The sequence below is a fragment of the Haemorhous mexicanus genome, chromosome 26 (genome assembly GCF_027477595.1).
Source record: "Haemorhous mexicanus isolate bHaeMex1 chromosome 26, bHaeMex1.pri, whole genome shotgun sequence".
Lineage (NCBI taxonomy): Eukaryota > Metazoa > Chordata > Aves > Passeriformes > Fringillidae > Haemorhous > Haemorhous mexicanus.
Window position 1 is genome coordinate 6,170,631 of NC_082366.1, and position 21,613 is coordinate 6,192,243.

General features: G+C 46.3%; 1 protein-coding gene across 2 annotated transcripts in view; it reads left to right on the forward strand.

Annotated features, from left to right (window-relative positions):
- The window catches only part of ADARB1 (adenosine deaminase RNA specific B1), a 55,373-nt gene that overhangs the window by 13,765 nt on the left and 19,995 nt on the right, over positions 1 to 21,613 (forward strand). For both annotated transcript variants that reach the window (XM_059868334.1, XM_059868333.1), the window contains exons 2-4: positions 12,493 to 12,529; positions 13,329 to 13,403; positions 16,149 to 17,074. In XM_059868334.1, the coding sequence (XP_059724317.1) occupies positions 13,376 to 13,403; positions 16,149 to 17,074 (954 nt within the window). In that variant the 5' untranslated portion in view covers positions 12,493 to 12,529; positions 13,329 to 13,375. The remainder of the gene's footprint in view (positions 1 to 12,492; positions 12,530 to 13,328; positions 13,404 to 16,148; positions 17,075 to 21,613) is intronic.

Consider the following 21,613-nt stretch of genomic DNA (forward strand, 5'->3'; position numbering starts at 1 on the left):
GCACTGACCAGAGGCAAGGCTCAGTAACCCTCGCGGTTCAGGGCTGGCACAGCTGCACAGAAAAGCTTCCCAGGGTTGAGCAGTCCTGCTTTTCCCATGAAATCCTTGCTCAGGTGGAGCTGGCCAGCAGTGGGCTCTGCCAGGTGTCTGCCTCAGCCCTGCTCTGAGCACTGCCCCGTGAATCCAGCACAGAGCTCTGTTCACCTGTGCTCTCCCTGCACAGATTTCTGGGAGACAGGGCCAGGGCAGCTCGGGTGTGATCCTGGCTGTGCTGCTCCTTCCTGGGATGCCTTCCAGGTGTCCCGGGGTGCAGCTGTGTGAGCACACCGTGCCTGCCTTCGGGAGGTGGGAGCGAGGATGGCACGAGGAGCGTTCTCACGTTCTGCTGCGTGCTTTCTCAGAGCCCAGCCTCTCACGTGCATGTGCTTTTTGGGGTTTGCTTTCAGCAGGCAGCATGCTGGCCAAGGCTTCTCTGTGCTGCTGACGTTGAGGAGCACTGGCTCCTCAGCTCGAGGGAGAGAAAATAGCCAACTTTTTCAGCAGGAGGAGTGCTTGCTCTGTGAGCACTTGCTTTCTGAGAAGGCACTGTTGTGCTCAGTGTTGGAAACAGGAGTGTCTCATAGCTTTGCACACTGCTCACAGACCCCAACCCACTTTGATGCTGCCCCCAGTCACCCAGATTTATCTGAGTGCCCTTTTGTGGGCTGTATGTGTTTTGGGAGTGGAAATGCAGTTCCATGAGCCCTCAGTGGCAGGCCTCTGGCTTGCTCTGAGCACAAAGGTCTTTTGGAGAACTTTTATTATAACAAAATGGGACTTTTTTCTCTTTTAAAAGCCACCCATGTTTTGGTTTAAGTAAAACCTAAATGGCTGGGCTCAGTAGTTCAGACAGTTTGAGACTGGGACCAGGGGAGGCTCTGCTACTCCCTAGGAAAGTGATGCCTACACTTGGCAAGCCCCAGAGTGCTGCCTGTAGCTGTCCCCAGTCACCCAGTCAGAGATTGTGCCTGGGTGATGGCCAGCCCTGCCGTGAGAGAGCCCTGGGACAGACCATGAGTGTGACATGTCCTCCCAGCAGCCATTTGTCAGTGCCACCTGTGCCTGGAGGAGGTTTTGGGGATGGCACTGGTGCTTGAGCTTCAGCTGGGGAATGTTTCCCTGGCCACAGGGCTGGGCTGGGGGTGGGTGCCAGGCTGGTGTCAGGTGGGTTCTCCCCAGGTGGTTGCAGTGAGTGCCTTGCTGGGCTCTTGCATTTGAAATCTCGGTGGTGCAGGAGCCCGAGGCTCTTTGTTGGATGCCTCAGGATGTCTGCTCTGATGAACAGAGCCCAGAGCTCTTGCTGTTCCTGCAGCTTCTGAAGCTGGAAGGTGCTTGGCACGTTTGAAACTCAGGCCATGCAGCTGCTGCAGTGTGGCTTTCAGCTTGTGTGTAAGTCCTGAAGGTGGAAACTGTGTGTTTGGGCTGTATTTATCAGTGGATGCTGTTATTTATGTATCTTGGTTTTGAAGGAAATACCCTTATAGTAGAAATGCTGCCTGACCAAAAAAAAAAACCAAAAAAAACCCTTGGTGAAATGATTATGTAAGCAAGTGAAATGGCATTCTAAAGCAAAAGTTTCTTTTCTGTTTGGAGACAGCGTGGCTGGTTTTTTTCCCTTTCCTGCTGTTTAACATTTTTTAAATCCTTTTAGTGAATGTTTTTTGTATGGTAGGTATGAGAAATAGTTGTTTTTGCAATTTAAGTCCTTAAAGAGGTCATCAGCAGGCTGTGGGAGCTAGCAGGAGCCAGATATGAGTGTTTGGGGCTGTAGCTGACCAAAGCAGCAGCACATGAGTGCATTTAAGTAATAATTAAGGTAAAAAACCCGAAGAAATCCATGTAACTGCTATTTCTGTGGGAGCTCAGAGGATGCTGAGTACAGTCATCCTCTTAGGAATGTCTGGCTGCAGAGGGATTCAGGATCTTTTCCTGTTCTGTGCCCCCGGGTCAGAGAACAGGAAAAGATCCTGCTGTGGTGTGTGTCTGTCCCCAAGCCCAGGGAATCCATCCATCTCCTCCACAGGAGCTGCCCCTGGGTGAGCTGTGGTGTGTGTCTGTCCCCAAGCCCAGGGAATCCATCTCCTCCACAGGAGCTGCCCCTGGGTGAGCTGTGGTGTGTGTCTGTCCCCAAGCCCAGGGAATCCATCCATCTCCTCCACAAGAGCTGCCCCTGGGTGAGCTGTGGTGTGTGTCTGTCCCCAAGCCCAGGGAATCCATCTCCTCCTCCACCGGAGCTGCCCCCAGGTGAGCTGTGGTGTGTGTCTGTCCCCAAGCCCAGGGAATCCATCTCCTCCTCCACCGGAGCTGCCCCCAGGTGAGCTGTGGTGTGTGTCTGTCCCCAAGCCCAGGGAATCCATCTCCTCCTCCACAGGAGCTGCCCCTGGGTGAGCTGTGGTGTGTGTCTGTCCCCAAGCCCAGGGAATCCATCTCCTCCTCAGGAGCTGCCCCTGGGTGAGATGTGGTGTGTGCCTGTCCCCAAGCCCAGGGAATCCATCCATCTCCTCCACAGGAGCTGCCCCCAGGTGAGCTGTGGTGTGTGTCTGTCCCCAAGCCCAGGGAATCCATCTCCTCCACAGGAGCTGCCCCTGGGTGAGCTGTGGTGTGTGTCTGTCCCCAAGCCCAGGGAATCCATCTCCTCCACAGGAGCTGCCCCTGGGTGAGCTGTGGTGTGTCTCTGTCCCCAAGCCCAGGGAATCCATCTCCTCCTCAGGAGCTGCCCCTGGGTGAGCTGTGGTGTGTCTCTGTCCCCAAGCTGAGGGAATCCATCTCCTCCTCCACCGGAGCTGCCCCCAGGTGAGCTGTGGTGTGTGTCTGTCCCCAAGCCCAGGGAATCCATCCATCTCCTCCACAGGAGCTGCCCCTGGGTGAGCTGTGGTGTGTGCCTGTCCCCAAGCTGAGGGAATCCATCCATCTCCTCCACAGGAGCTGCTGGGGTTCCCTGGAGCTCGTGTCCCAGCAGGAGCACAGGGCTGGGTCAGTGCTGCCCGCCCGGGCTGGGACTCACTGCTGTCCCCTGGGTGCCCTGTGCCTGGAGCCTCCTTGCAGAGCTGTCCTCTGGAGTGTCACCTGCACGCAGGGGCTGGGAGTGCTGCACTGCTCTCCTCAGCTGGCTGTGGGCCTGGAAGTTGGTTGTTGCTGAGCTCTTTTTCTGGGTGATCCTGAGCATCTGTGGAAGTGCCAGGGAGCTCTGAGACAAGAAGCTTCTCCTGTGTGCAGTGTTATTGTTTCATCTTTGTGGGTTGTGTTCCTGCTTTACACTTTATTTTAACTTGGTTATTTTTAAAATTGTTTTTTAAGCTTTATGTGCTTCAAGAGGGAGGATGCTTTGTTTTTCTTTTGGAGAAATGTCTTCCCTGATGCTCCAGGGTTAGGTCTCTTTGTGGTTTAAAGCTGTCCATACTTCTAACTCAGGATTGCTTCATAAAAAATGTCTTTATTGGGAACTCTGGCTGTCTTCCTGTGCCTCTAAGCTCAATTTCCCATTGCCTGACATCTCACTGTTAGTGCCCTTGAATGAAATGGGTCAACACCTTGACAAGTCCATCAGATTTGGCAAGAAAGTGGATTTGTCACAGGTAAATACTGAGTTGTGTGAGCCCAAGAATCTGTGAGAAGGGAAATGTCAGATGAGTGCTCTGCTGAAAGAAAAGCTGTTGCTGGAGTGTAAATATTACTGGACATCAGAGGAGCTCCGTGGTAGTGAGACAAACAGGAAATCAAGTTTCCTAAGTAGTTCCAGTAAAAGGTAGGTCCTTATTTTCTTAAGTATCCCTTGTTTTCCTTTGTGGAAGTGGAGAGGAGTGATCTGAGGAGCAATCTTGCATCATCACAGGTGATGGAAGAAAACCAAAGGTTTGGGTCCAGTCCCTCACCCTGCCCTGGGGGCTGAAGCAGAGGGGGACAGCAAAGATTTGAAATTTCCCTGTAAAGGCTCTCGCAGTTGTTTGGAATAATGTCCTTTTATAGGTGTGGGAAAGGACCAGGTCAGGATTTTTCCATGCAGAGATGTGAAAGGAAGGGCTGCTCAGCAGATTGCAGAGCAATACTTGGGTTTAGTTAATTCTAAAGAGATTTTACAGAACGGAGTTCATGGACCTAGGTAAGGTGAGGAGTATCCTGAGTATCCTCATTTGCAGAAAACATGTGAGGCATATAGCATAGTTTGGATTTAAAGTAGAAATGTTCCTCAGTTGGGGGTGAGTTTGGTGCTGCATGGCAGAAGGTCCTTTCTGATTACTTTGCTTCCTGGTGCTTTTGTTATTATGGTACTTTTCAGTTGCATCAACAATTTTATGATGGGCCTTGGGTAAAATTATGTGTGAGTACTATACCAATGTCAATTTGTCTTTGTTCCAAAACTCAATTTACCAGTGGCTCCTTGCTGCTGTTAGTTTTGTCATACCAACTCTGAAAAGAGATGAACTGTTTAAAATTTGATCAAAAAGAGAACAAGCATGTATGCTAAGCACTAGTTGGTTTCATTTGTCATGTGCAATGTGAATAGGAAGTTTTTACATAGGAATTGTGAGGCAGCCTCAACCAGGAGTATTTTTTTTTCTCTTTTAGTCTGTGTAGGTTTTGAGATTTGCAGAGATAGTTAATACTTGTCTCTGCCATTCTGAAGGCTTCTCTTCAAAGTGCTCAGTGTGTCTAAAATGAGGTTAATTTTGATTTAGGTTGATTTACTCAGCTCTTCAACTTTATTAGCAAATGAGCCTTAAACTTAAGTTTTCACTGCCTTTTTCCTTGCTTAGTTATGCTCTAGTATTTGTGCATGATCTACTGGAAAACTGTTAGAGGGGGAAAAACACCTTTGAGTTTCTGTAGATGCAGATTTTATAAAACCTTGTTTACAGAGGCCATTCTGTATCAGAATGTGATTTTTCACCTTAAACACTGAGCACAGATAGCGAGTACTTAATAAAACAACTCTAAAACTCTTTAGATGGCTCCCAAAAAGATCATAGTAGGCTCTCTAATTAAAACATTCTGATCAAAACTGGACTAAGATAATGCATTTGAATGCTGCTTTTGGCCTTAGACTTGCCATGTTTTTCACAGCTGAAGGATCAGTGCTGGTGTATTTAAAGATCTGAAAAATGAGAAGAATTAATATAAGCTGATGGCTGAGCTGTGCTTTGTTTGGGAGAAACTTGGAATAAAGCTGGCTCTGTGAGAGAGCCAGGCTTACAGCCCTCCTCCACTGCCCAGCTCTTAAAGCACGAGTGGATGTTCTGGGAGATGAGAGGAGGAGGAGATAACTTCTTTTGTTGGGTGCTTACTCACTTTTATAACCCTGACAGCCTTTGGTCAGGTTTAGGCCTGGAAGGCACTTTATAGTATGGGTGTTTCCCACTCTATGGAAATTGCCAAGGTGTGTTAAGTAGGGAGAGATCTCCTTTGCCATAGCTTCTGAATCTGGAAGACAAATAGTGGTTTTCTCCTTTAAGTTCTGGTAATTTTGGTAGCTAAAACTTGTGAGCTGATTGAGCAGCCCCCGCTGGATGCTGACTCTGTGCAGGTTTGCAGCCCCCTGGAGCTGGTGCCTGTGGAGTCTGCACAAAGTCTGGGTGTTGTTCACAGGTGTGGAGTCACAGACAGCTGCAGAATCATTATTCTCTGTTAAACCAGAGTCATCTTTTCCAGCTGGACTAGAGCATGTTCCTGGTTTTTTACCTGTAAGCTTTTCAGTTGTGTGGCACGATGGTTGTGTTTTCTCAACCGTGGTGGCTTTGATGTCTTCTCTGGGGCTGTGGCCCCTCTCTTGGTTTAGAAGCACTTTTACAGCCAGCAAAACCATCCTTGCAGTGCTGGCAGCAGACAGGCTTTCCTGGGATTTACTGTGTATTATCCAGACCTCCTTGTAGTGATATTTTTACAGATGCTTTTTGTCTCCCGCCGCTCACCAGTGCCAAGGGGTGTTCTGCAGTTTGATGTCATGTGATTCTCTGTTTTGATAACAAAGAGGAGCTGGAAATTAATGCTTAACTCAAACCAGTGATCCTGGCAGTTGTGGCCTGGGTGTGTGTGCCAGAGTTTTAACTGGAGTTGGGATCATGCATCTGAGTCTACAGAAACATGTAGATGTGGCATGCAGGGGCACAGCTTGGTGGGTGGCCCTGGTTAGGCTCCGTGGTCTTTGAGGTCTTTTCCAGACTTGGTGATTCTGTGACAATCCTGCCTGTGCTTGAGGTGGGGCAGCTTGCACAGGCTCCCTTTGGAGGAGGGTGAGTGCACAGATGAGCTCTAGGGGCACGGCCACTGCCTCCAAGTCTGGGGCTGGATTGTGCTTCTGTGGCTAATGGCTGCTCAGGGTTTGATTAATAGGAAGCTAAATTGGGACCTTACACTGAAAGAGCAGCTCTCAAGAACAGCAGACAGAAAAGCCCAGCTGATGCAAGCCACAGCAGCAGGGTCTGCTTGGGAGTGTGTGCCTGTGCTTTGGGCAGAGCACTGCCAGAGGGGTGCAGTCTCCCAGAAAAAGCTCTTGTGGAAATGGAGAAAATCCTCTCTTCACTCTGTAATCTGCCATCCGTGCTGGAACTGGGGGGAGCTCAAGCCCAGGAGCTCCCCCCTCCAGTTCACCAGGACTGTCAGGTCCTTCCATCAAATCCACAAGATCTGGTTTTTCTCGTGTCTTTGAAACTCTTGCAAAAATCTGGTATGTTAACTGCAACTCTGCTGTTTTGCATGAGGATGATAATGAGTTGGGAAAGCTTCCCAGCTGGGGGAAAGGGTGCATTAGTCTGGGAGCCTTGGGTGGTTTGTCCCTGTTTGATGCTTTTGTATCCAAGTTGATTTCCCAGACCTCAGTGCTGACAAATATGGATAACAGGGGATAGTGAGTACTACTGTAGCTCTGTCATTTTTTTTCCCTGGTGCAGCCTAGTTTATCTTCTTTTATCCCCTGGAAGCTATTCTTAGTAAGTGGTTGTTTTTCTTGAATTAAATGAGTGAATAATCACTATTTCATTCACTGTCCTTACATATGTTTAAATATAGTATTAACCTAATCTTCTTACATGCTTTTCCTTCTGCTGCTCCTGAGTTCCTAAAGGAATCAGGTTCACTGTTGGTAAGATCTATGAATGAACTTGCCTGGAAATGAAATAGTTCTTTTGAGCTTTGGCTTGTGTTTATTGCCAAGATGGTAATTTATTCATATATTTGGACAGCAGCATCGTTCTTCATGCACATAACTCCTGTGCTGTCAAGGGAACTTTTTCTGCATAAAAATTCCTCAGATGCAGTCTGTGAGATGGTTTTGATTTTTTTTTCCCCCTGCCGGGAAGGGAGAGCGGTTGTTGGGTGGCAAAGCTTTGGTTTTGGGCTCGGCAGGAGGGAGGGAGCTCTCCGTGGTACCGAGCGGGGCCGCCGGGAGGGAGGGAGGGAGCGAGGCTGGTCCTGCCCTCCTGGCACATCCCTGTTACATAAGACACTATACAAGCTATATTTCATAGGGTTTTTAATATCACTATGTATGATATAGATAAACAGCTTCAGTAAATGTAGCTAGTGTTCCTGTAGCTCTGTCCTTTCCTTTCTCTCATCACTGTGTTTCAGATCACCGTGGCTAGCTGGCTTTGTTTTGCAGCCCAGATAACACCCAGAGCTGCTGGGTAGTATTCCCAACCCCTCTGCTTGTTTTCCATCTCCTTTGGCCTCCTTGGATGCTTTTCTCAGCCAGAGGCTGGGTCAGGGTTCAGTCAGCAGCTTGGCTGAAGGTGGGCCATGACTCTTTTGGGGCCCCTTGCCCAGCCTGGCTATGAACACCCCCAGCTTCTTCCAGCATCCCTGATGCCCTTGCTGGCTTTCAGCCTTTTTCAGGTTCAGGGTTCATAGCATAGCCACTGTTGGAAGAGACCCACAAAGACCCTTGCTGGCTTTCAGCCTTTTTCAGGTTCAGGGTTCATAGCATAGCCACTGTTGGAAGAGACCCACAAGGATTATTGAGTCCAGCTCCTGGCCCTGCCCAGGACAACCCCAAGAAGAGCTGTGGCTTGTTCTCCTTTCAATATCTTCTTTCTTCAGCCCTCTGTTCAATAGATTTGCTTTCTTTTAAAGTTTGCATTCCAGACTTTAGCGAGGTTCCCCAGTGGCTGTGAGAACATTTTCTAAGTAACTGCTCTTGATGGCTTTCAGTGAGGATGGAAGGAACTAGAAGTACATTTGATTATTGTAATGAAAGCTCTGTTGAGGAATGTGGCTATTGACTGTTGCTCTCTTGCCAGAGGATCACCTGATCTGTAGGACAGCTTAGCTGGAGCAGGCTGCTTTTAAAGCTGAAGAGAAATAGCCAATATTTTCAAGGTCATAGCTTTTAGAATGCTGTGCTGGAAAGCAGGGAAAGGAATTTTTCTGCTGGTAGCTTTCAGTGCAGCAGAGCTCCTCAGCATTATTTATGGCTTTGGCTTGGGTGTTTTTGCATCTCCCTGGGTCACAGACCTTCCTTGCTGTCTTCTGTGTTTTCTTGCCTAGGTTTGGTATGTTGCTGTAGCCCAAACTGGACATAAATTGTAAAAATACAAAATAATACACAAATTGTATTAATGGGTATTTTTACATCCAGTGGCACTTAAGATGCATGCAAACACCTCTTGCTCCAGCAGCTGTCCTGGCAGCATTGCTAGTGAGTACTGCTTTAGTATGTGTGCAGTGGGGTAGTTTTGAATAAATGACTTTTGGATCTATCTTAGGAGGCTGCTGATGTTCTTACTGGAGGATTTCACCTCCTAGAGCTAAGGCTTGATTTCTTGTAAAGTGCCTGTTCACAGTGCATAGGTTATCCTTGAGAGAACAGCCAGCTCCCTGCATTTCTGAATCAGTAGCTGCTTCTTTACTTCACAGAAAATGCAAGCAGTATGTGCATACATTAAAAATACATGCATATGTATAATATTTTATCTTCAGTACTTTGTCCAGAATAAAAACTTCAGTCTAAAATTAGCTAGAGTAAAAGGTCAACTAAACAGGTTCATAATCCAAATTCCACTCAACATGGAGTTTTTTTGGCATGTGGACTGACAGACTCTTTGCTTCTGTGGCTGAGATCTCTGAAGTGTTCTTGATGGCATTAAATGGCTCTTTCTCTCTGTGGTTTTGTTCTCCTGAACCTGAAGGAAATGTTATGTCTTGAGTTATTTGCTCCCCTGGGTTGGTGTGCCAGGGGAATGGGGATTTTCCATCCTCTCACCTGGAGCAGGTGCATCACAGGCTGTGCAGAAGCAGTGCTGGTCTCCTTGGTCGTCTGCTGCTGTTTTAAAATCTTGGGCACCTCTGGTGGTGTCCCAGTTGGACCTCATGCCTGTGCTGCTGTAGGTGCTGGGAGCAGCAGAGGCAGAGGAAGGATGTGGAGGTGGTCCAGGTGTGTGTCTGTGCCCTGTGGGATGGGCGATGGCATCTTGGGTGGCTCCACTTCTGCCTGGAGTGGAAATAAGCTGAGCAGGGAAGACACAGCTCTCTGGTGTCCAGCAAAATCCCAGGCAAGTGACTGAATATGAAGGTAAGTCCCATTTCTGCACAACGTGGCTGAAAAATGTCTGATATTCTGTGATGCAAACACTCTGCCCACACACTGATGGCACTCTGATTTTACACCAGAAGTGTGCTTGGTGGGGGTTTTTTGTTTTTATTTTTTTCTTTCTTTAACATAAAGTGACTCGATGTTGAATAACTCAAGGACCTGCTCAAGAAGGGGCAGTTTGAGTCAGTGTTTTGTCAGAGAGATCCCTGACAGGCAGTTGCAGGCCAGATCCTGAGGAAAGCTTCCAGGATCCCAGAAGGCTGGCGGGAAGTCAAGGTGTGTCAAAACTTAGCTTGAAGTTCTTCAGATCTGCTCCTCTTTTAGGAGGAGAGAAGCAGAAATGTGACTGTAAAAGTGAAATGTAACACCTCTGTATTCTTAGAAGTCCAGCAGCTTGTTCTTCTGAAGCCTTGCAGGGATGAGACAGATGTCCCAGATGTCCCAGTCCTGGAAGTCACCGCTGTGGAGGTGCAGCCTGTCAGAGTTTGAGTCACAAACTTGGGGTGCTTCTGGTTTAGCTTGCTGCTGCCAGGCTCCCTCTCTGGGACAGCCTCTTTTTTAGCTGTGGTCTGAAAACTCCCAATACCAAACAGAGAAATTACAGCTGACTGCTTCAGTTCTGTTCCCTTTTAAAAGGGCTGCTTGCTCTGGGGGTTGCCCTGCTGGACTGTTAGGGTTTGACTAATGTTTAAAGCAGCTAAATGAGTAATGTAAATATTTAAACGCTAGCTATAGTGAAAACATCAACAACAAGATTAAAGCCTAAGCTCCCCTGAAGACATTTATGGTAATTTTGCTCATGTTAATGATTCCTTTGGCTTCAGTCATGTTCTCTTCTAAGGTAACTGCTCTTAGCCTTGGGATGATCCTGTGAAAAGAGGAGTGGCATTAAAACCTTTGCTTTTGAGATAATGTTGTTTCAGTATCAAAATTTTGTATTGAGGCTTTAGGATGCCAAATGTACCAGTACACCAGTGAATGTGATTTTTCAAACATAGGAGATGGCAAAATTAGAAGTTAGAAGTGGAGAGTTGTTGCTGATACTATGCAAATATATATGCAGTTATTTTTGGTGAGAGAATGCTTGAAAAACACTTTACTGTGTTTCTTCCTTACATTTTTTGGATAATTGTGTGTTTTACTTTTGTTTGCTTGCTGCAGTAAAAGCTTGGATAGTACTCGATGGAGTAGCATTCTCTTTATTTTATCCATGGATTCCTCTTCCTTAATAGCTACTGAATTTTCTTAACTTTTGAAGTGTCAGTGAACTTTGTTTCAGTGTCTTGTGTACCTGTTTGTGAGTTCCAGAAGAGTTTGTTTTATATCAAGGGAAGGAGAAGCATTTGGCAGCTTGTACTGTGTATAAACTGTACTTTTTCCATTTGCTACATACATGTCCTTTTTTTCCTAAACTTGTTTTTTCATTGTGGTGTTAAGTTGCAAGTGTTTCTTAATTTACTTCAGAATTTTAAATGAGCAGTTCCAAAGGTCTGTAGGGACTTTGGGCTGGATTTGGGCTATTGTTTCTTCAATTCAGACTGATAAACTGAATTAAGTGCATCACAAATGTCAAATTATTTCTTTGTGTTTAGATGGAGAATGTTTTCAGAGGAAAGCACTGTTCTGCACTGGTGCTGTTGGACTGCATTTATAGTTTGTGGTGGAGGCTCATGCCTTGGTGTAAAAAACATGTCACCATCCCAGAATATGCTGACTTGGAAGGGACCCACAAGGTTCTGGGAGTCTGACTTCTGGCACCCCAAGAATCCCACCCTGTGCCTGAGAGCACTGCCCAAACATTCTTAAGCTCCTGTCTCTTACTGCAGCCTCCCACCATTGTGTTCTGGGCTCAGGAGCAAAGTCTTGCTCCTCCTCACATCCCTGAGTGACTTTTGCCCAGGCAGGTAGTGATAGGGAAAGGGGAATGGTTTTAAACTAGAGAACAGAGATTCAGGGTAGGTGTTGGGGGAAGTTCCCCTGGCCCAGGGGAGCTGTGGCTGTGCTCTGTGTAACTTGAATTCAGTGCAGGGTTCTGCAGGGTACCAGCACCCTCTCGTGGGCTGTGGGATTGTGATTCTGGAGCTGTGGTAGAATGCTCCTATCTTCACTCTGGTATGGCCCCATCAGTGTTTTTTAGAGCTAGGAGGCTGTTTGTGAAATTAAAGCTGTCTGTGCCTGGTCCAACAGCTGTGCTTATTTGTGGAAATAAAACTGCTGACAGCATCTCTGGTATCCTGTGTCCTCCTTGGAATCAGAATCACAAAATGGTTTGGGTTGGAAGAGACCTTAAAAAGGGTGGGGTGTGTGTGTTTTACCCCACATCTGCCAGTTGTTCTCCACCCCACTGCTGGTAGTTGAGGGGTTTTCCTTTTTTGCAGGAGAATGCAGTTTGATCTCAGTGGGATCCAGAAGGGGGGTTGTTGTATGAGGGGCTTTTTATATGGATTAAAATCACTCCCTGAAAATAAGAACCAAAGATTTAAATTAAAAAAAAAAAAATCTAAGAGGATGAGAACTCTGGATTTGGTTTCAGGATAAGTTGGCTGTGACAGCACAGATGTTTATTTTGGTTTTACACCATTATTTACTACATTTTTGCTGACCCTCTCTCCTAGAAGGTGCAGATAATTCAGATTGGGTTCTGCTTCATAACTGCTTGTACCTTAGGGATGTTTTTTTCTGACCCCCAGAATGAGGCATCTTGAGTCTTGATTTGTTTTTTAAATTTTTCTTTTTTTCCAAGCAGGAATGTCCAGAATGGTCTTTGCAAGGGTTAGAGAGTCTTTGCAAGGCTCTGGGAGTGTGTATCTGTAGTATGGGCTGTTTATTTTTAGGGAATCAGAAGTGTGTCCCTTTTTAAGGTCAGGAGTTGCTATTAATGCACAAATTGTTAAAGAACCAGCCATTGACTGGATTTCCTCTCTTTGCAGGTTGCAGAATCAGCATGCCTCTCCAATAGTTAAAAAGGTAAGCACACTGTATTTGCAGACCTGGAATCAAAGGAACACTAAATAAGTTTGCTGACAATTCTCCACTGGAAGGAGCTGTTGTCTCCCCCGAGGGCACAGAGAGACCTTGATGCATTTTAGGGCTCTCAGCCCCAGTCACAACAAGTTTAATACCAAGGGCAGGTGCTGGATTCTGAGTGTGGATAGACCAGGACATGAGAGGGAGGAGAGGCTGGAGAGCAGTGCTGTGCTGAGGGACCTGTGGGGTCCTGTTTGATGGCACGCTGAGCAGGAGCCAGCAGTTCCCTGGCAGCCAGGAGGGACAGCAGGCACAGCATCTCCAGCTGGGCCAGGCAGGAGATTGTCCCACTTTGCTCTGGGCTGGCGTGGCCTCACCTTGAGTCCCAGGGACAGGTTTGAGCACTGCAGTGTAACAAAGACATGAAGCTGTTGGAGATGGTCCAAAGGAGTCTGTGAAGAAAGACAAGAGTCTGGAGGTGATCCATAGGAGGAGCAGCTGGGAGCACTTGTGTTGTTCAGCCTGGAGGAGACTGTGGGGAGACCTCCTTGTGGTCTTCAGCATCCCACCCTGGCCTTGGGCAGACTGGGGCTGCACCTGTCAGTCCCTGATGAACATCTCACTTGTAGGAGGGATCAGCTGGGTAAATCCAGCTTTGGTCAGGATTTACCCAAACAGCCCAGTGGTAAGCCAGGGCCTGGGCTGCTGCTTTTAAAGGATCTTTACACTTACTGTTCATAAGTTTTAAACCTCATGAGTTGGTACCCTACAGCCTAACTGTCCCCTCCCTGTTTTCCAGACAGCAGCCGTCTCCGCCAGCCAAGAAACCAGCAAGGATATTTCACAATGGATGTAGACGATGAGGAAAACATGAGTAAGATGTGTTTATTTACATAGTAATCGACTCTCTAGGAGTTTCTGAGAGTAATTTTTTTTCTCCCAAGCACAGAGGCAACTGCAAAGAAACTTCAGGTGCAGAAATGAAGATACTTTAAAATGCAGTGAAGAAGAGTGAATGGGAGCTTTTGCATTAACAATGTTTTTAATATGCTAATATAGTTATACCTTCTGTATTATACTTTATACCTTTTATTTTTCCTACAGCAGCTGACTAATCAAAATATTTCCCTGTCTTGAAGCAGCAGTGAAGAAGGGAGGGATAATATCAGTGGTGCCCATGCCAAGGGTAAAGTACCAGTAAGGAGTGAGGGGTGAGATGAAGGGCATGGAGTTGAAGAGTACAATGTAAAGGAGAAAGGAAAAAGCAAAGGAGGAGCTGGAAAAGCTCTGTGCAGGTCTCACATGGGCTGGTGATTCTCTTTAGATGGTGGTTGTCCCAGCCCTGAGCTACTGAATTCCTAAGGGGATTTTAAAGCACAGGAAGTCTTTCACTTTCCATCACAAACTTGGATTTGGATCAGCTCCACGGTGACCTCCTTTCCTGGTCTCTTGGTTTGACTCAGGATCAGCTCCCTGTGTTCTTCCTCTCCAAGGCTCTTCCACCTGCAGGTTCTCCAAAGCTAGCAAAGCCTAGTAGCTCTCAGGCCAGCAGTAGTTTTCTTCCCTTCTCTCTGAATAAGACCAGGTAAGCCTGCAAGTTTATTTCCTGCTCCCTCCAAGTCCCTCCTCTCTGTCAGGACATGGTTTCCCCTGCCTGATGAAGGAGTTCCTCCAGCTGACTTGCTTACATGGAAAAGTTTTTCATGTTCAGCTGCAGTCTGTTCAACTTCTGTTTCCTCCTACAGGCACTGGTAATGGTTTTCATATAAAAAGAAGTGAAACCTGAGGCATTAATTTGTGTTAATTCACTGATTTCTGTTTAGCCTGAAAGTCTTGGTGGTTGATAACAAATATCTGGTGCCACCAGTAAGGGCAGTTTTTTAGATGAGAAGTAAGAAACTCACTGTAAGGAAAGATTTAAAAATTTCCTCCATTGTCCTTAGACTCCTCCACCATAAATACATATTTTATAAAGAATGTATGCATGAACACTGGGTATTGACAGTGGTGGCCCTGTGGCCTTCATTCCCCAGGCAGTGTGTTTGTCACTGAACAAGAGATGCTTGATTATATCTAGCAGATTTCTAGCAATGAAACGCTGCAGAATTTAGATTCTTGACAGAATTTAATTGCCTCAATTGCATGATCAGTACTGTAAATTCTTTGTTGTGCTGCTGTGATTTAACAAAATGTGTTCCTACTTTGGCTTTTTCTTTTGATCTTTTTTTTTTTCCCCTTCCTTTTTTTCTCTTTGAGCACCGAAAGGAGTAACCTATCGAGCTTTTGCTGGAGGATGTTATAAATGAAAATTTAGTAACCATTCCGTCAGCTTTGTAACTTGGGTGAAGTGATGTGTGCATGGTAGGGGATTTTTAGGGAAGGCACAACTGGAATTTGTCACTGTGAAAGAGAGCTTCCACCTGGTTTGCTCTAATTTCAATGACCATTTACCACCTTGGATCAGTGTAGATGTAATAGAGATGGACTGAAGGTTTGGAACAGGAGAGTTAAAAGTATTTTATCTATTACATTTGCCTTTTCATTCACAAATACCAGTAGAAAGCACAAATAGTTCATTTCCTTAGTTTCTTTATCAGGGTGAAAATGAGGTCTTTGAACTTACAGCAAATTCCATTCCTTATATATAGCTCTGACATATCATTACTCCAACTTATGAAAACAAATCATTACATTAATATGATGTTGTCCTCCCTGCCCTCCCATTAAAATATTATCACAGTGAGTGTGCAGCTTTTGTCACACATCTATTCTACATGGCCTTAGAGAGGATCTCTAGTGATTTTTGGGTTTGTAACCCCATGACAGCAGTTTCCTTGACCAGGAATTTTGCTTGTAAATGACGAGTTAGAGATTTTTGCAATAGAAGGCTGTGTGAAAATACATGGTCTTGTGGTCCTGCAGGGTGGGCAGCTGTAGTTCCTGAGAAAATTGGGATGAGGTGAAATGAATGTTTAGGAAAGGCATAAAAAAACCACTGAATTTGAAAAATATGGAGTAGCTGAAGAGAAATAAAAGCATTCAAGCACTCTTCAGTCATGGTGCCTACCGAAGAGCTGCTTAAGTTTTCAGTGCTCTGAACAGAGGTTTTATTTATGCAGATTTTCAATATAAGGAACTAAAATCACTGTGTGGAAAAGAGTGGCATGTCTAAAGTGATAACAGAATAGAATTAAATATCTGGCTCAGAGTTGTGATCTTAGGCATCCATTTTTACTTTACTGATGGTAGCTGTTTGTTTTGTGGGCATGTGTTGCTGTAGCTTATATTGTTGATTTAAAGCGTTTTTGAGGCTAGATATGACTTAGAAGTAAATGTTTTGTTCCAGCATAATTAAAATGAAAAGTTGTAGTGATTTTTTTGCAGTGCAGTTTGAAGATTGAGTGAATTCTTGAATTCACTCAATCTTGAATTCTTATTTCTTGAATTCTTGAGAGGTTGTGTTGCATTATCACCATCTCCAGTCGCATTGCCAAAATATTTAAGCTGCGAGCACGCATCACTTACCCAGTTACAAAGAGAGATAAAGGAATCTATAAATTTTGCATTTACAAGATCCTGCACCGAAGGCATTGTAAGTTACTCTTTCTGGGCACCGCAGGTTCGAGCAGCACCGACATTAAAGAAAACCGCAACGTGGACAACGTTCCCCCCAAGGACAGCGCCGGGCAGGGCCCGGGCGAGGGGACCCCGCTCTCCAACGGTGGTGGCAGCAGGAAGAGACCTCTGGAGGAGGGCAACAACGGCCACTCCAAATTTCGCCCCAAGAAGAGGAAGAAAACGCCCGGCCCCGTCCTGCCGAAGAACGCGCTGATGCAGCTCAACGAGATCAAACCCGGCTTGCAGTACAAGCTCCTGTCGCAGACGGGGCCGGTGCACGCCCCCATGTTTGTGATGGCCGTGGAGGTCAACGGGCAGGTGTTCGAGGGGTCCGGCCCCACCAAGAAGAAAGCCAAGCTGCACGCCGCCGAGAAGGCCCTGCGCTCCTTCGTGCAGTTCCCGAACGCCTCGGAGGCCCACCTGGCCATGGGCAGGACTCTGTCGGTCAACACGGACTTCACGTCCGACCAGGCCGATTTCCCCGACACGCTCTTCAACGGCTTTGAGACGCCCGTGCCTGCCGAGGCTCCCTTCTACCTGGGCTCCAACGGGGACGGCTCCTTCGGCTCGGGCGGCGACTGCGGGCTGCCCTCGTGCGCCGTGGCCGGCGGCCTCTCCCAGCCGCCGCTGCCCCCGGCCTGCCCCTACCCCGCGGCCAGCGGGAAGAACCCCGTCATGATCCTCAACGAGCTGCGGCCCGGGCTCAAGTACGAGTTCCTCTCGGAGAGCGGCGAGAGCCACGCCAAGAACTTTGTCATGGCCGTGGCCGTGGACGGGCAGACTTTCGAAGGCTCGGGGAGGAACAAAAAGCTGGCCAAAGCTCGGGCTGCTCAGTCAGCCCTGGCTTCCCTCTTCAACATGCAGCTGGACCAGACTCCGTCTCGCCAGCCCATTCCCAGCGAGGGGCTCCAGTTACACTTGCCACAGGTGAGGAACGCTTTGGGGGTTGTGGATGGGTTTGGGGAAGGACCAAGAGGAGTCAGATTGTGCATTGAATCAGTTGGAGCAGCATTCCTGCTTCTCTAGAAATGTGTCCATATATGTGTAGGAGTCAAATTGTGCATTGAATCAGTTTGAGCAGCATTCCTGCTTCTCTAGATATGTGTCCATATATGTGTAGGAGTCAGATTGTGCATTGAATCAGTTTGAGCAGCATTCCTCCTTCTCTAGATATGTGTCTGTCTATATGTCTAGGAGTCAGATTGTGCATTGAATCAGTTTGAGCAGCATTCCTGCTTCTTTAGATATGTCTGTCTGTATGTGTAGGAGTCAGATTGTGCATTGAATCAGTTGGAGCAGCATTCCTGCTTCTCTAGATATGTGTCCATATATGTGTAGGAGTCAGATTGTGGATTGAATCAGTTTGAACAGCATTCCTCCTTCTCTAGATATGTGTCTGTATATATGTGTAGGATTGAATCAGTTTGAGCAGCATTCCTGCTTCTCTAGGTATGTGTCCATATATGTGTAGGAGTCAGATTGTGCATTGAATCAGTTTGAGCAGCATTCCTCCTTCTCTAGATATGTGTCCCTATATATGTGTGTATGTATATCTGCATTATGTGTTTATTTACACAGTTACAGCTTCTGACAGTTTGGATTCTCTTGCACAGAGAAGAGGCTTTGTTGCTGATGTTTCCAGCCTTGATTCTGTTGTGTAAGAGAGCACCAGTGCCAGCCTGAATTACAGTTTGTGCTGGGGAAAGGTTGAATCACATCTTGCTCGTCTCAGGCAGCAAGACTTAGATGGGTTTCAAGTGAGAATCACTGCTTTAAGTGAAGTTAGTATTTGATTTAAGAGTTTTTAGCAGAGAAGAAAATAATTCTCTCCTGCAAGCAGGAATTGTTGCGAGTCAAGGTCAGATTCAGTGAGGCTGTTGCAGCTGCCACTGATTTCCATGTGCATATATCCAGGATGTGTGGTTAAACTGCTCTCATCTGAAGGATGTGCTCTAGGCAGATGAATTAATATGCATGTGGAAGTTACTTAGGCAAGTAAGTCTGGCTGAGAAATAATTTAAATCAAATAGGTAATGAACTAGGGAAAGTATCCAACAAACTAGACACAGATCAGAAATTTGAAATCACTAGAATGGAGTAATTTTGATGGTTTTTTAATGCAGAAAAATTCTCCCCTCTTTTTTGTTTATGTTTCTTCCCACTCTATCTACTCTCATAATTGTTTGACTGCTGTCTTCTACTGCATCTCCTGGGTCTTTTTAATGATATTATGTACCCATCTGAATGACAGTATTTGTCTGTGAAGTCTTTTGCAACTTTCTGTTTATTATGAGAATTTCAAGGCTTTGACCTTTTCTATCTCAAAACCATCCTTCCAGATTTCATTAAAATTCTAACCTAGTGTTCTGATTGGATAATGTGGGGTCAGAGAGTAGAACTAAATGTGACTGTTTTGAGTACATTGTTTTCTCAAAATATATGGAGATTATGCATATTTTAGAGTGTCCTCTATGGTTTCATGTTAATGTTGCACAATTATTGTGTTAGTGATCAATGTCTCCTTCATTTTCAAATCCAGGATCACGCTGGTTTGGGTGGTTACAATTCTTCAGTAGATTCAGTGATTTTAGACTGTGTTCTCTGCTTTTAAAAGTGGATTTGACCCCAGTCACCAAAAAAATGTCACTGCTAGTAATTCATGTGTTTTTAGTTCTTGCATCAGTAAAATGGTGAAAACTGAAACTGGAAGAGGAAAGTGTGAAGAACCCAAGCTGAGCTGGGGAAAAGATGGTACATGGGTGCTGCCTCATTTAGACCCTGTTTCAAGTAATTTTTTTATTCAGGGGCTTTTGATCAGCTTGTCACCACGATGTCATCAAGCACTTCACTGTGTTGCTTTGCTTTGAATTATAATTAGCTGTTACTGGAATTACATTAGGTCTTTTGCATATTGGTGATTTTGGTCTGGTATGTATTTAATGATTTAAGCATTTGTGCTGTTTTCAGGTCCTGCTTGATTTATCTTCTTTTAGAAGTCTGTGAGTTGTTTAATTATTTTAGACATTGTTTACTGTGTAAAAAAAAAAAGTGTTAGATTCAGAGATAATCCTGAAGTGGGTGAAATCACAAAAACTGGAGAGTGCAGGAATGATGTAAACCAGGATAGGATTTGATACAACCAGTGGAAAAAATAAAATATTGATCAGGTTGGGAAAAAACAAAGCTAGAAAAATGTGAGGGGAGGAGAAAATCCAATAGCAAGTGCTTAGGGGAAATAAAAGAAGTCCAGTGTGGTTTTGCCAGTGGAGATGGAATTGGCTGTTGGGTGGCAGGTCCAGACCTGCCTGTAGCTCATTTGTGGTGAGAAGGATGGAGCTGAGAGGAGAGATGTTCCCTGTGGTGGTGGTGAGGGTGGCTGGATGTCTGTCTGTGGCCCCAGCAGAGCTGCAGGTGCCCCAAAGAGAGTTAAAGGCACAAACACAGGTGCAAATATCAAAGGGCACAGAAGGTGGCTGTAAGCAGAAATGGAGTGCTGTGACATGGAGGTGAGAATAATCTCATGGTCTGTCCAGGGGGTTATTGAGTGCTGCTCCTGTGGGTCAGTTCCAGCTTGTCTGCTTGCTGTGCTGGCAGGGGTGAGGGGAGGCTCCCTGCAGGCAGGAACATCTCTGAGCTGGGACAGGGAGCTAAACCCAAACACACTCGTGTGTGCCTCAGGGTGGGGGCAGTGTCCCAGTGAGAACTCAGCCCTTAGCACCTTGGCACTGGGTGTGTGGTGTTGAACAGAGTGTCACACTTGTATTACAGGGACTTGCCTCTCCAAAACAAAAGATTGTTATAGTCAGCTCTGAACTGATCCAGGAAAATCACAGAATAACAAAATGGTTTGGTTTGTAAGAAACCTTAAAGATGATCTTATTCCTAACCCCTGCCATGGGCACAGACACCTTCTGCTATCCCAGGATGCTCCAAGCCCTGTCCAGCCTGCCCTTGGACATTTCCAGGGATGGGGCAGCCACAGCCTCTCAGTGCCATGGCCTCAGCACCCTCACAGGGAAGAATTTCTTCCCAATATCCCATCTAAAGCTGCCCTTGGTCAATGGGAAGCCATTCCCCTTCTCCTTCTCTCCAGGCCCTTGCCTGGAGTCCCTCTGCAGCTCCCCTGGAGCCCTTTCAGGCACTGGAAGGGGCTCTGAGCTCTCCCTTGGTCCTTCTCTCCTCCAGGTGAACAGCCCAGCTCTCCCAGCCTGGCTCCAGAGCAGAGGGGCTCCAGCTCCTGGAACATCTTGGCCTTCTCTGGAGGGGTCTCACACCTCTGTCAAAGGTGGCATGGTGCTGTCCCCAAAAGGAGTGCTCAGGCCAGTACCAAATGCTTTGGAGTGAAACTGAGACAAGAACACTCTGGTAGCAGTAATTCCAGAATGTGCTGCAAGCCTTCAGCAGTCCAGGCTGCTGGTGGCACTCCAGGAACAGTTTTCCTGGCAGTGGGATCCTGCTGTGGAGGTGTCCCCTCCTCAGGCCACTAATGGCTGGTGTTAGAAGCTGATATGGAGGTTTTCACAATGCTGTTTCCTCAAACTGTTTACTTTACAAGATAACTGATTAGTCAAGGTGTGCAGGGAGCTGGAAATTGAAATTGTACACGTTGAAGCTTGAATACAGTCATTTAAATTAGAAATCCTGAGAGAAAGCAAGCTGAGCTACACAAATGAGCAGTGTAGCTGCAAATGAGATCAGTTTGAAAAGCATCAGAGTGAGTATTTTTAATCATTCACCTAATTCAGTGTATCCTTTCTGCAGTTGTGGACAGACATTGAAACAAAACGTTAAACAGGAGAGATGGGGTGAGGAGCAGTTCTGAATGGCTGCTTGTACTTGATGTGCTGTTTGAGTCCTGGTTCCACCTGGGGCGAGGGGAAGTATGAAAAAATACTCAGATTTATAAAAGACACACAAATAGTTATGAATGTGATTGCAGATGTGGGAAAGCTGCTTCTGGAGAGGCACTGAGGGGTTCTGGGCAGTTCCTTGCAGTGGATTGCTGAGTGTGTACAGGAGAATAAGAGTGAGATGGATTCAAACCTGGGAAAAAGATAATATTGAATATAGTTATGGGAATATCATGCATTATGGGTTAGAATAACTGCTGTGGAATTGGAAGGAATATACAAGATAAATCAGCATAAACAGGTACAAGTTGCTTTAAATCATTACAGAAAACTTCTCTGAATTGTGTGTGCTGGTCCCTGTTAAAAGGGAGGACCTTGATTTTACCTGCAGTGGGAAGTTCACATAAGCCATAAACTGTGAAGATAAGGACAAAAGAAAACAAAAACAAACCAAGGGAGAACATTTCTGCTTGAGAAGGGTCCCTGGAGCTCCAGGAAGAGCACAAAGGGCTGAGGTGTCTCGGGTCAGTTCCTGTGAGAGCTGTGAGCTGTTGCTGCTGCCTTTCCCACCACTCAGGGGATCCCCAGCATTCATCTTGGGTGGTCTCCAGGGCCT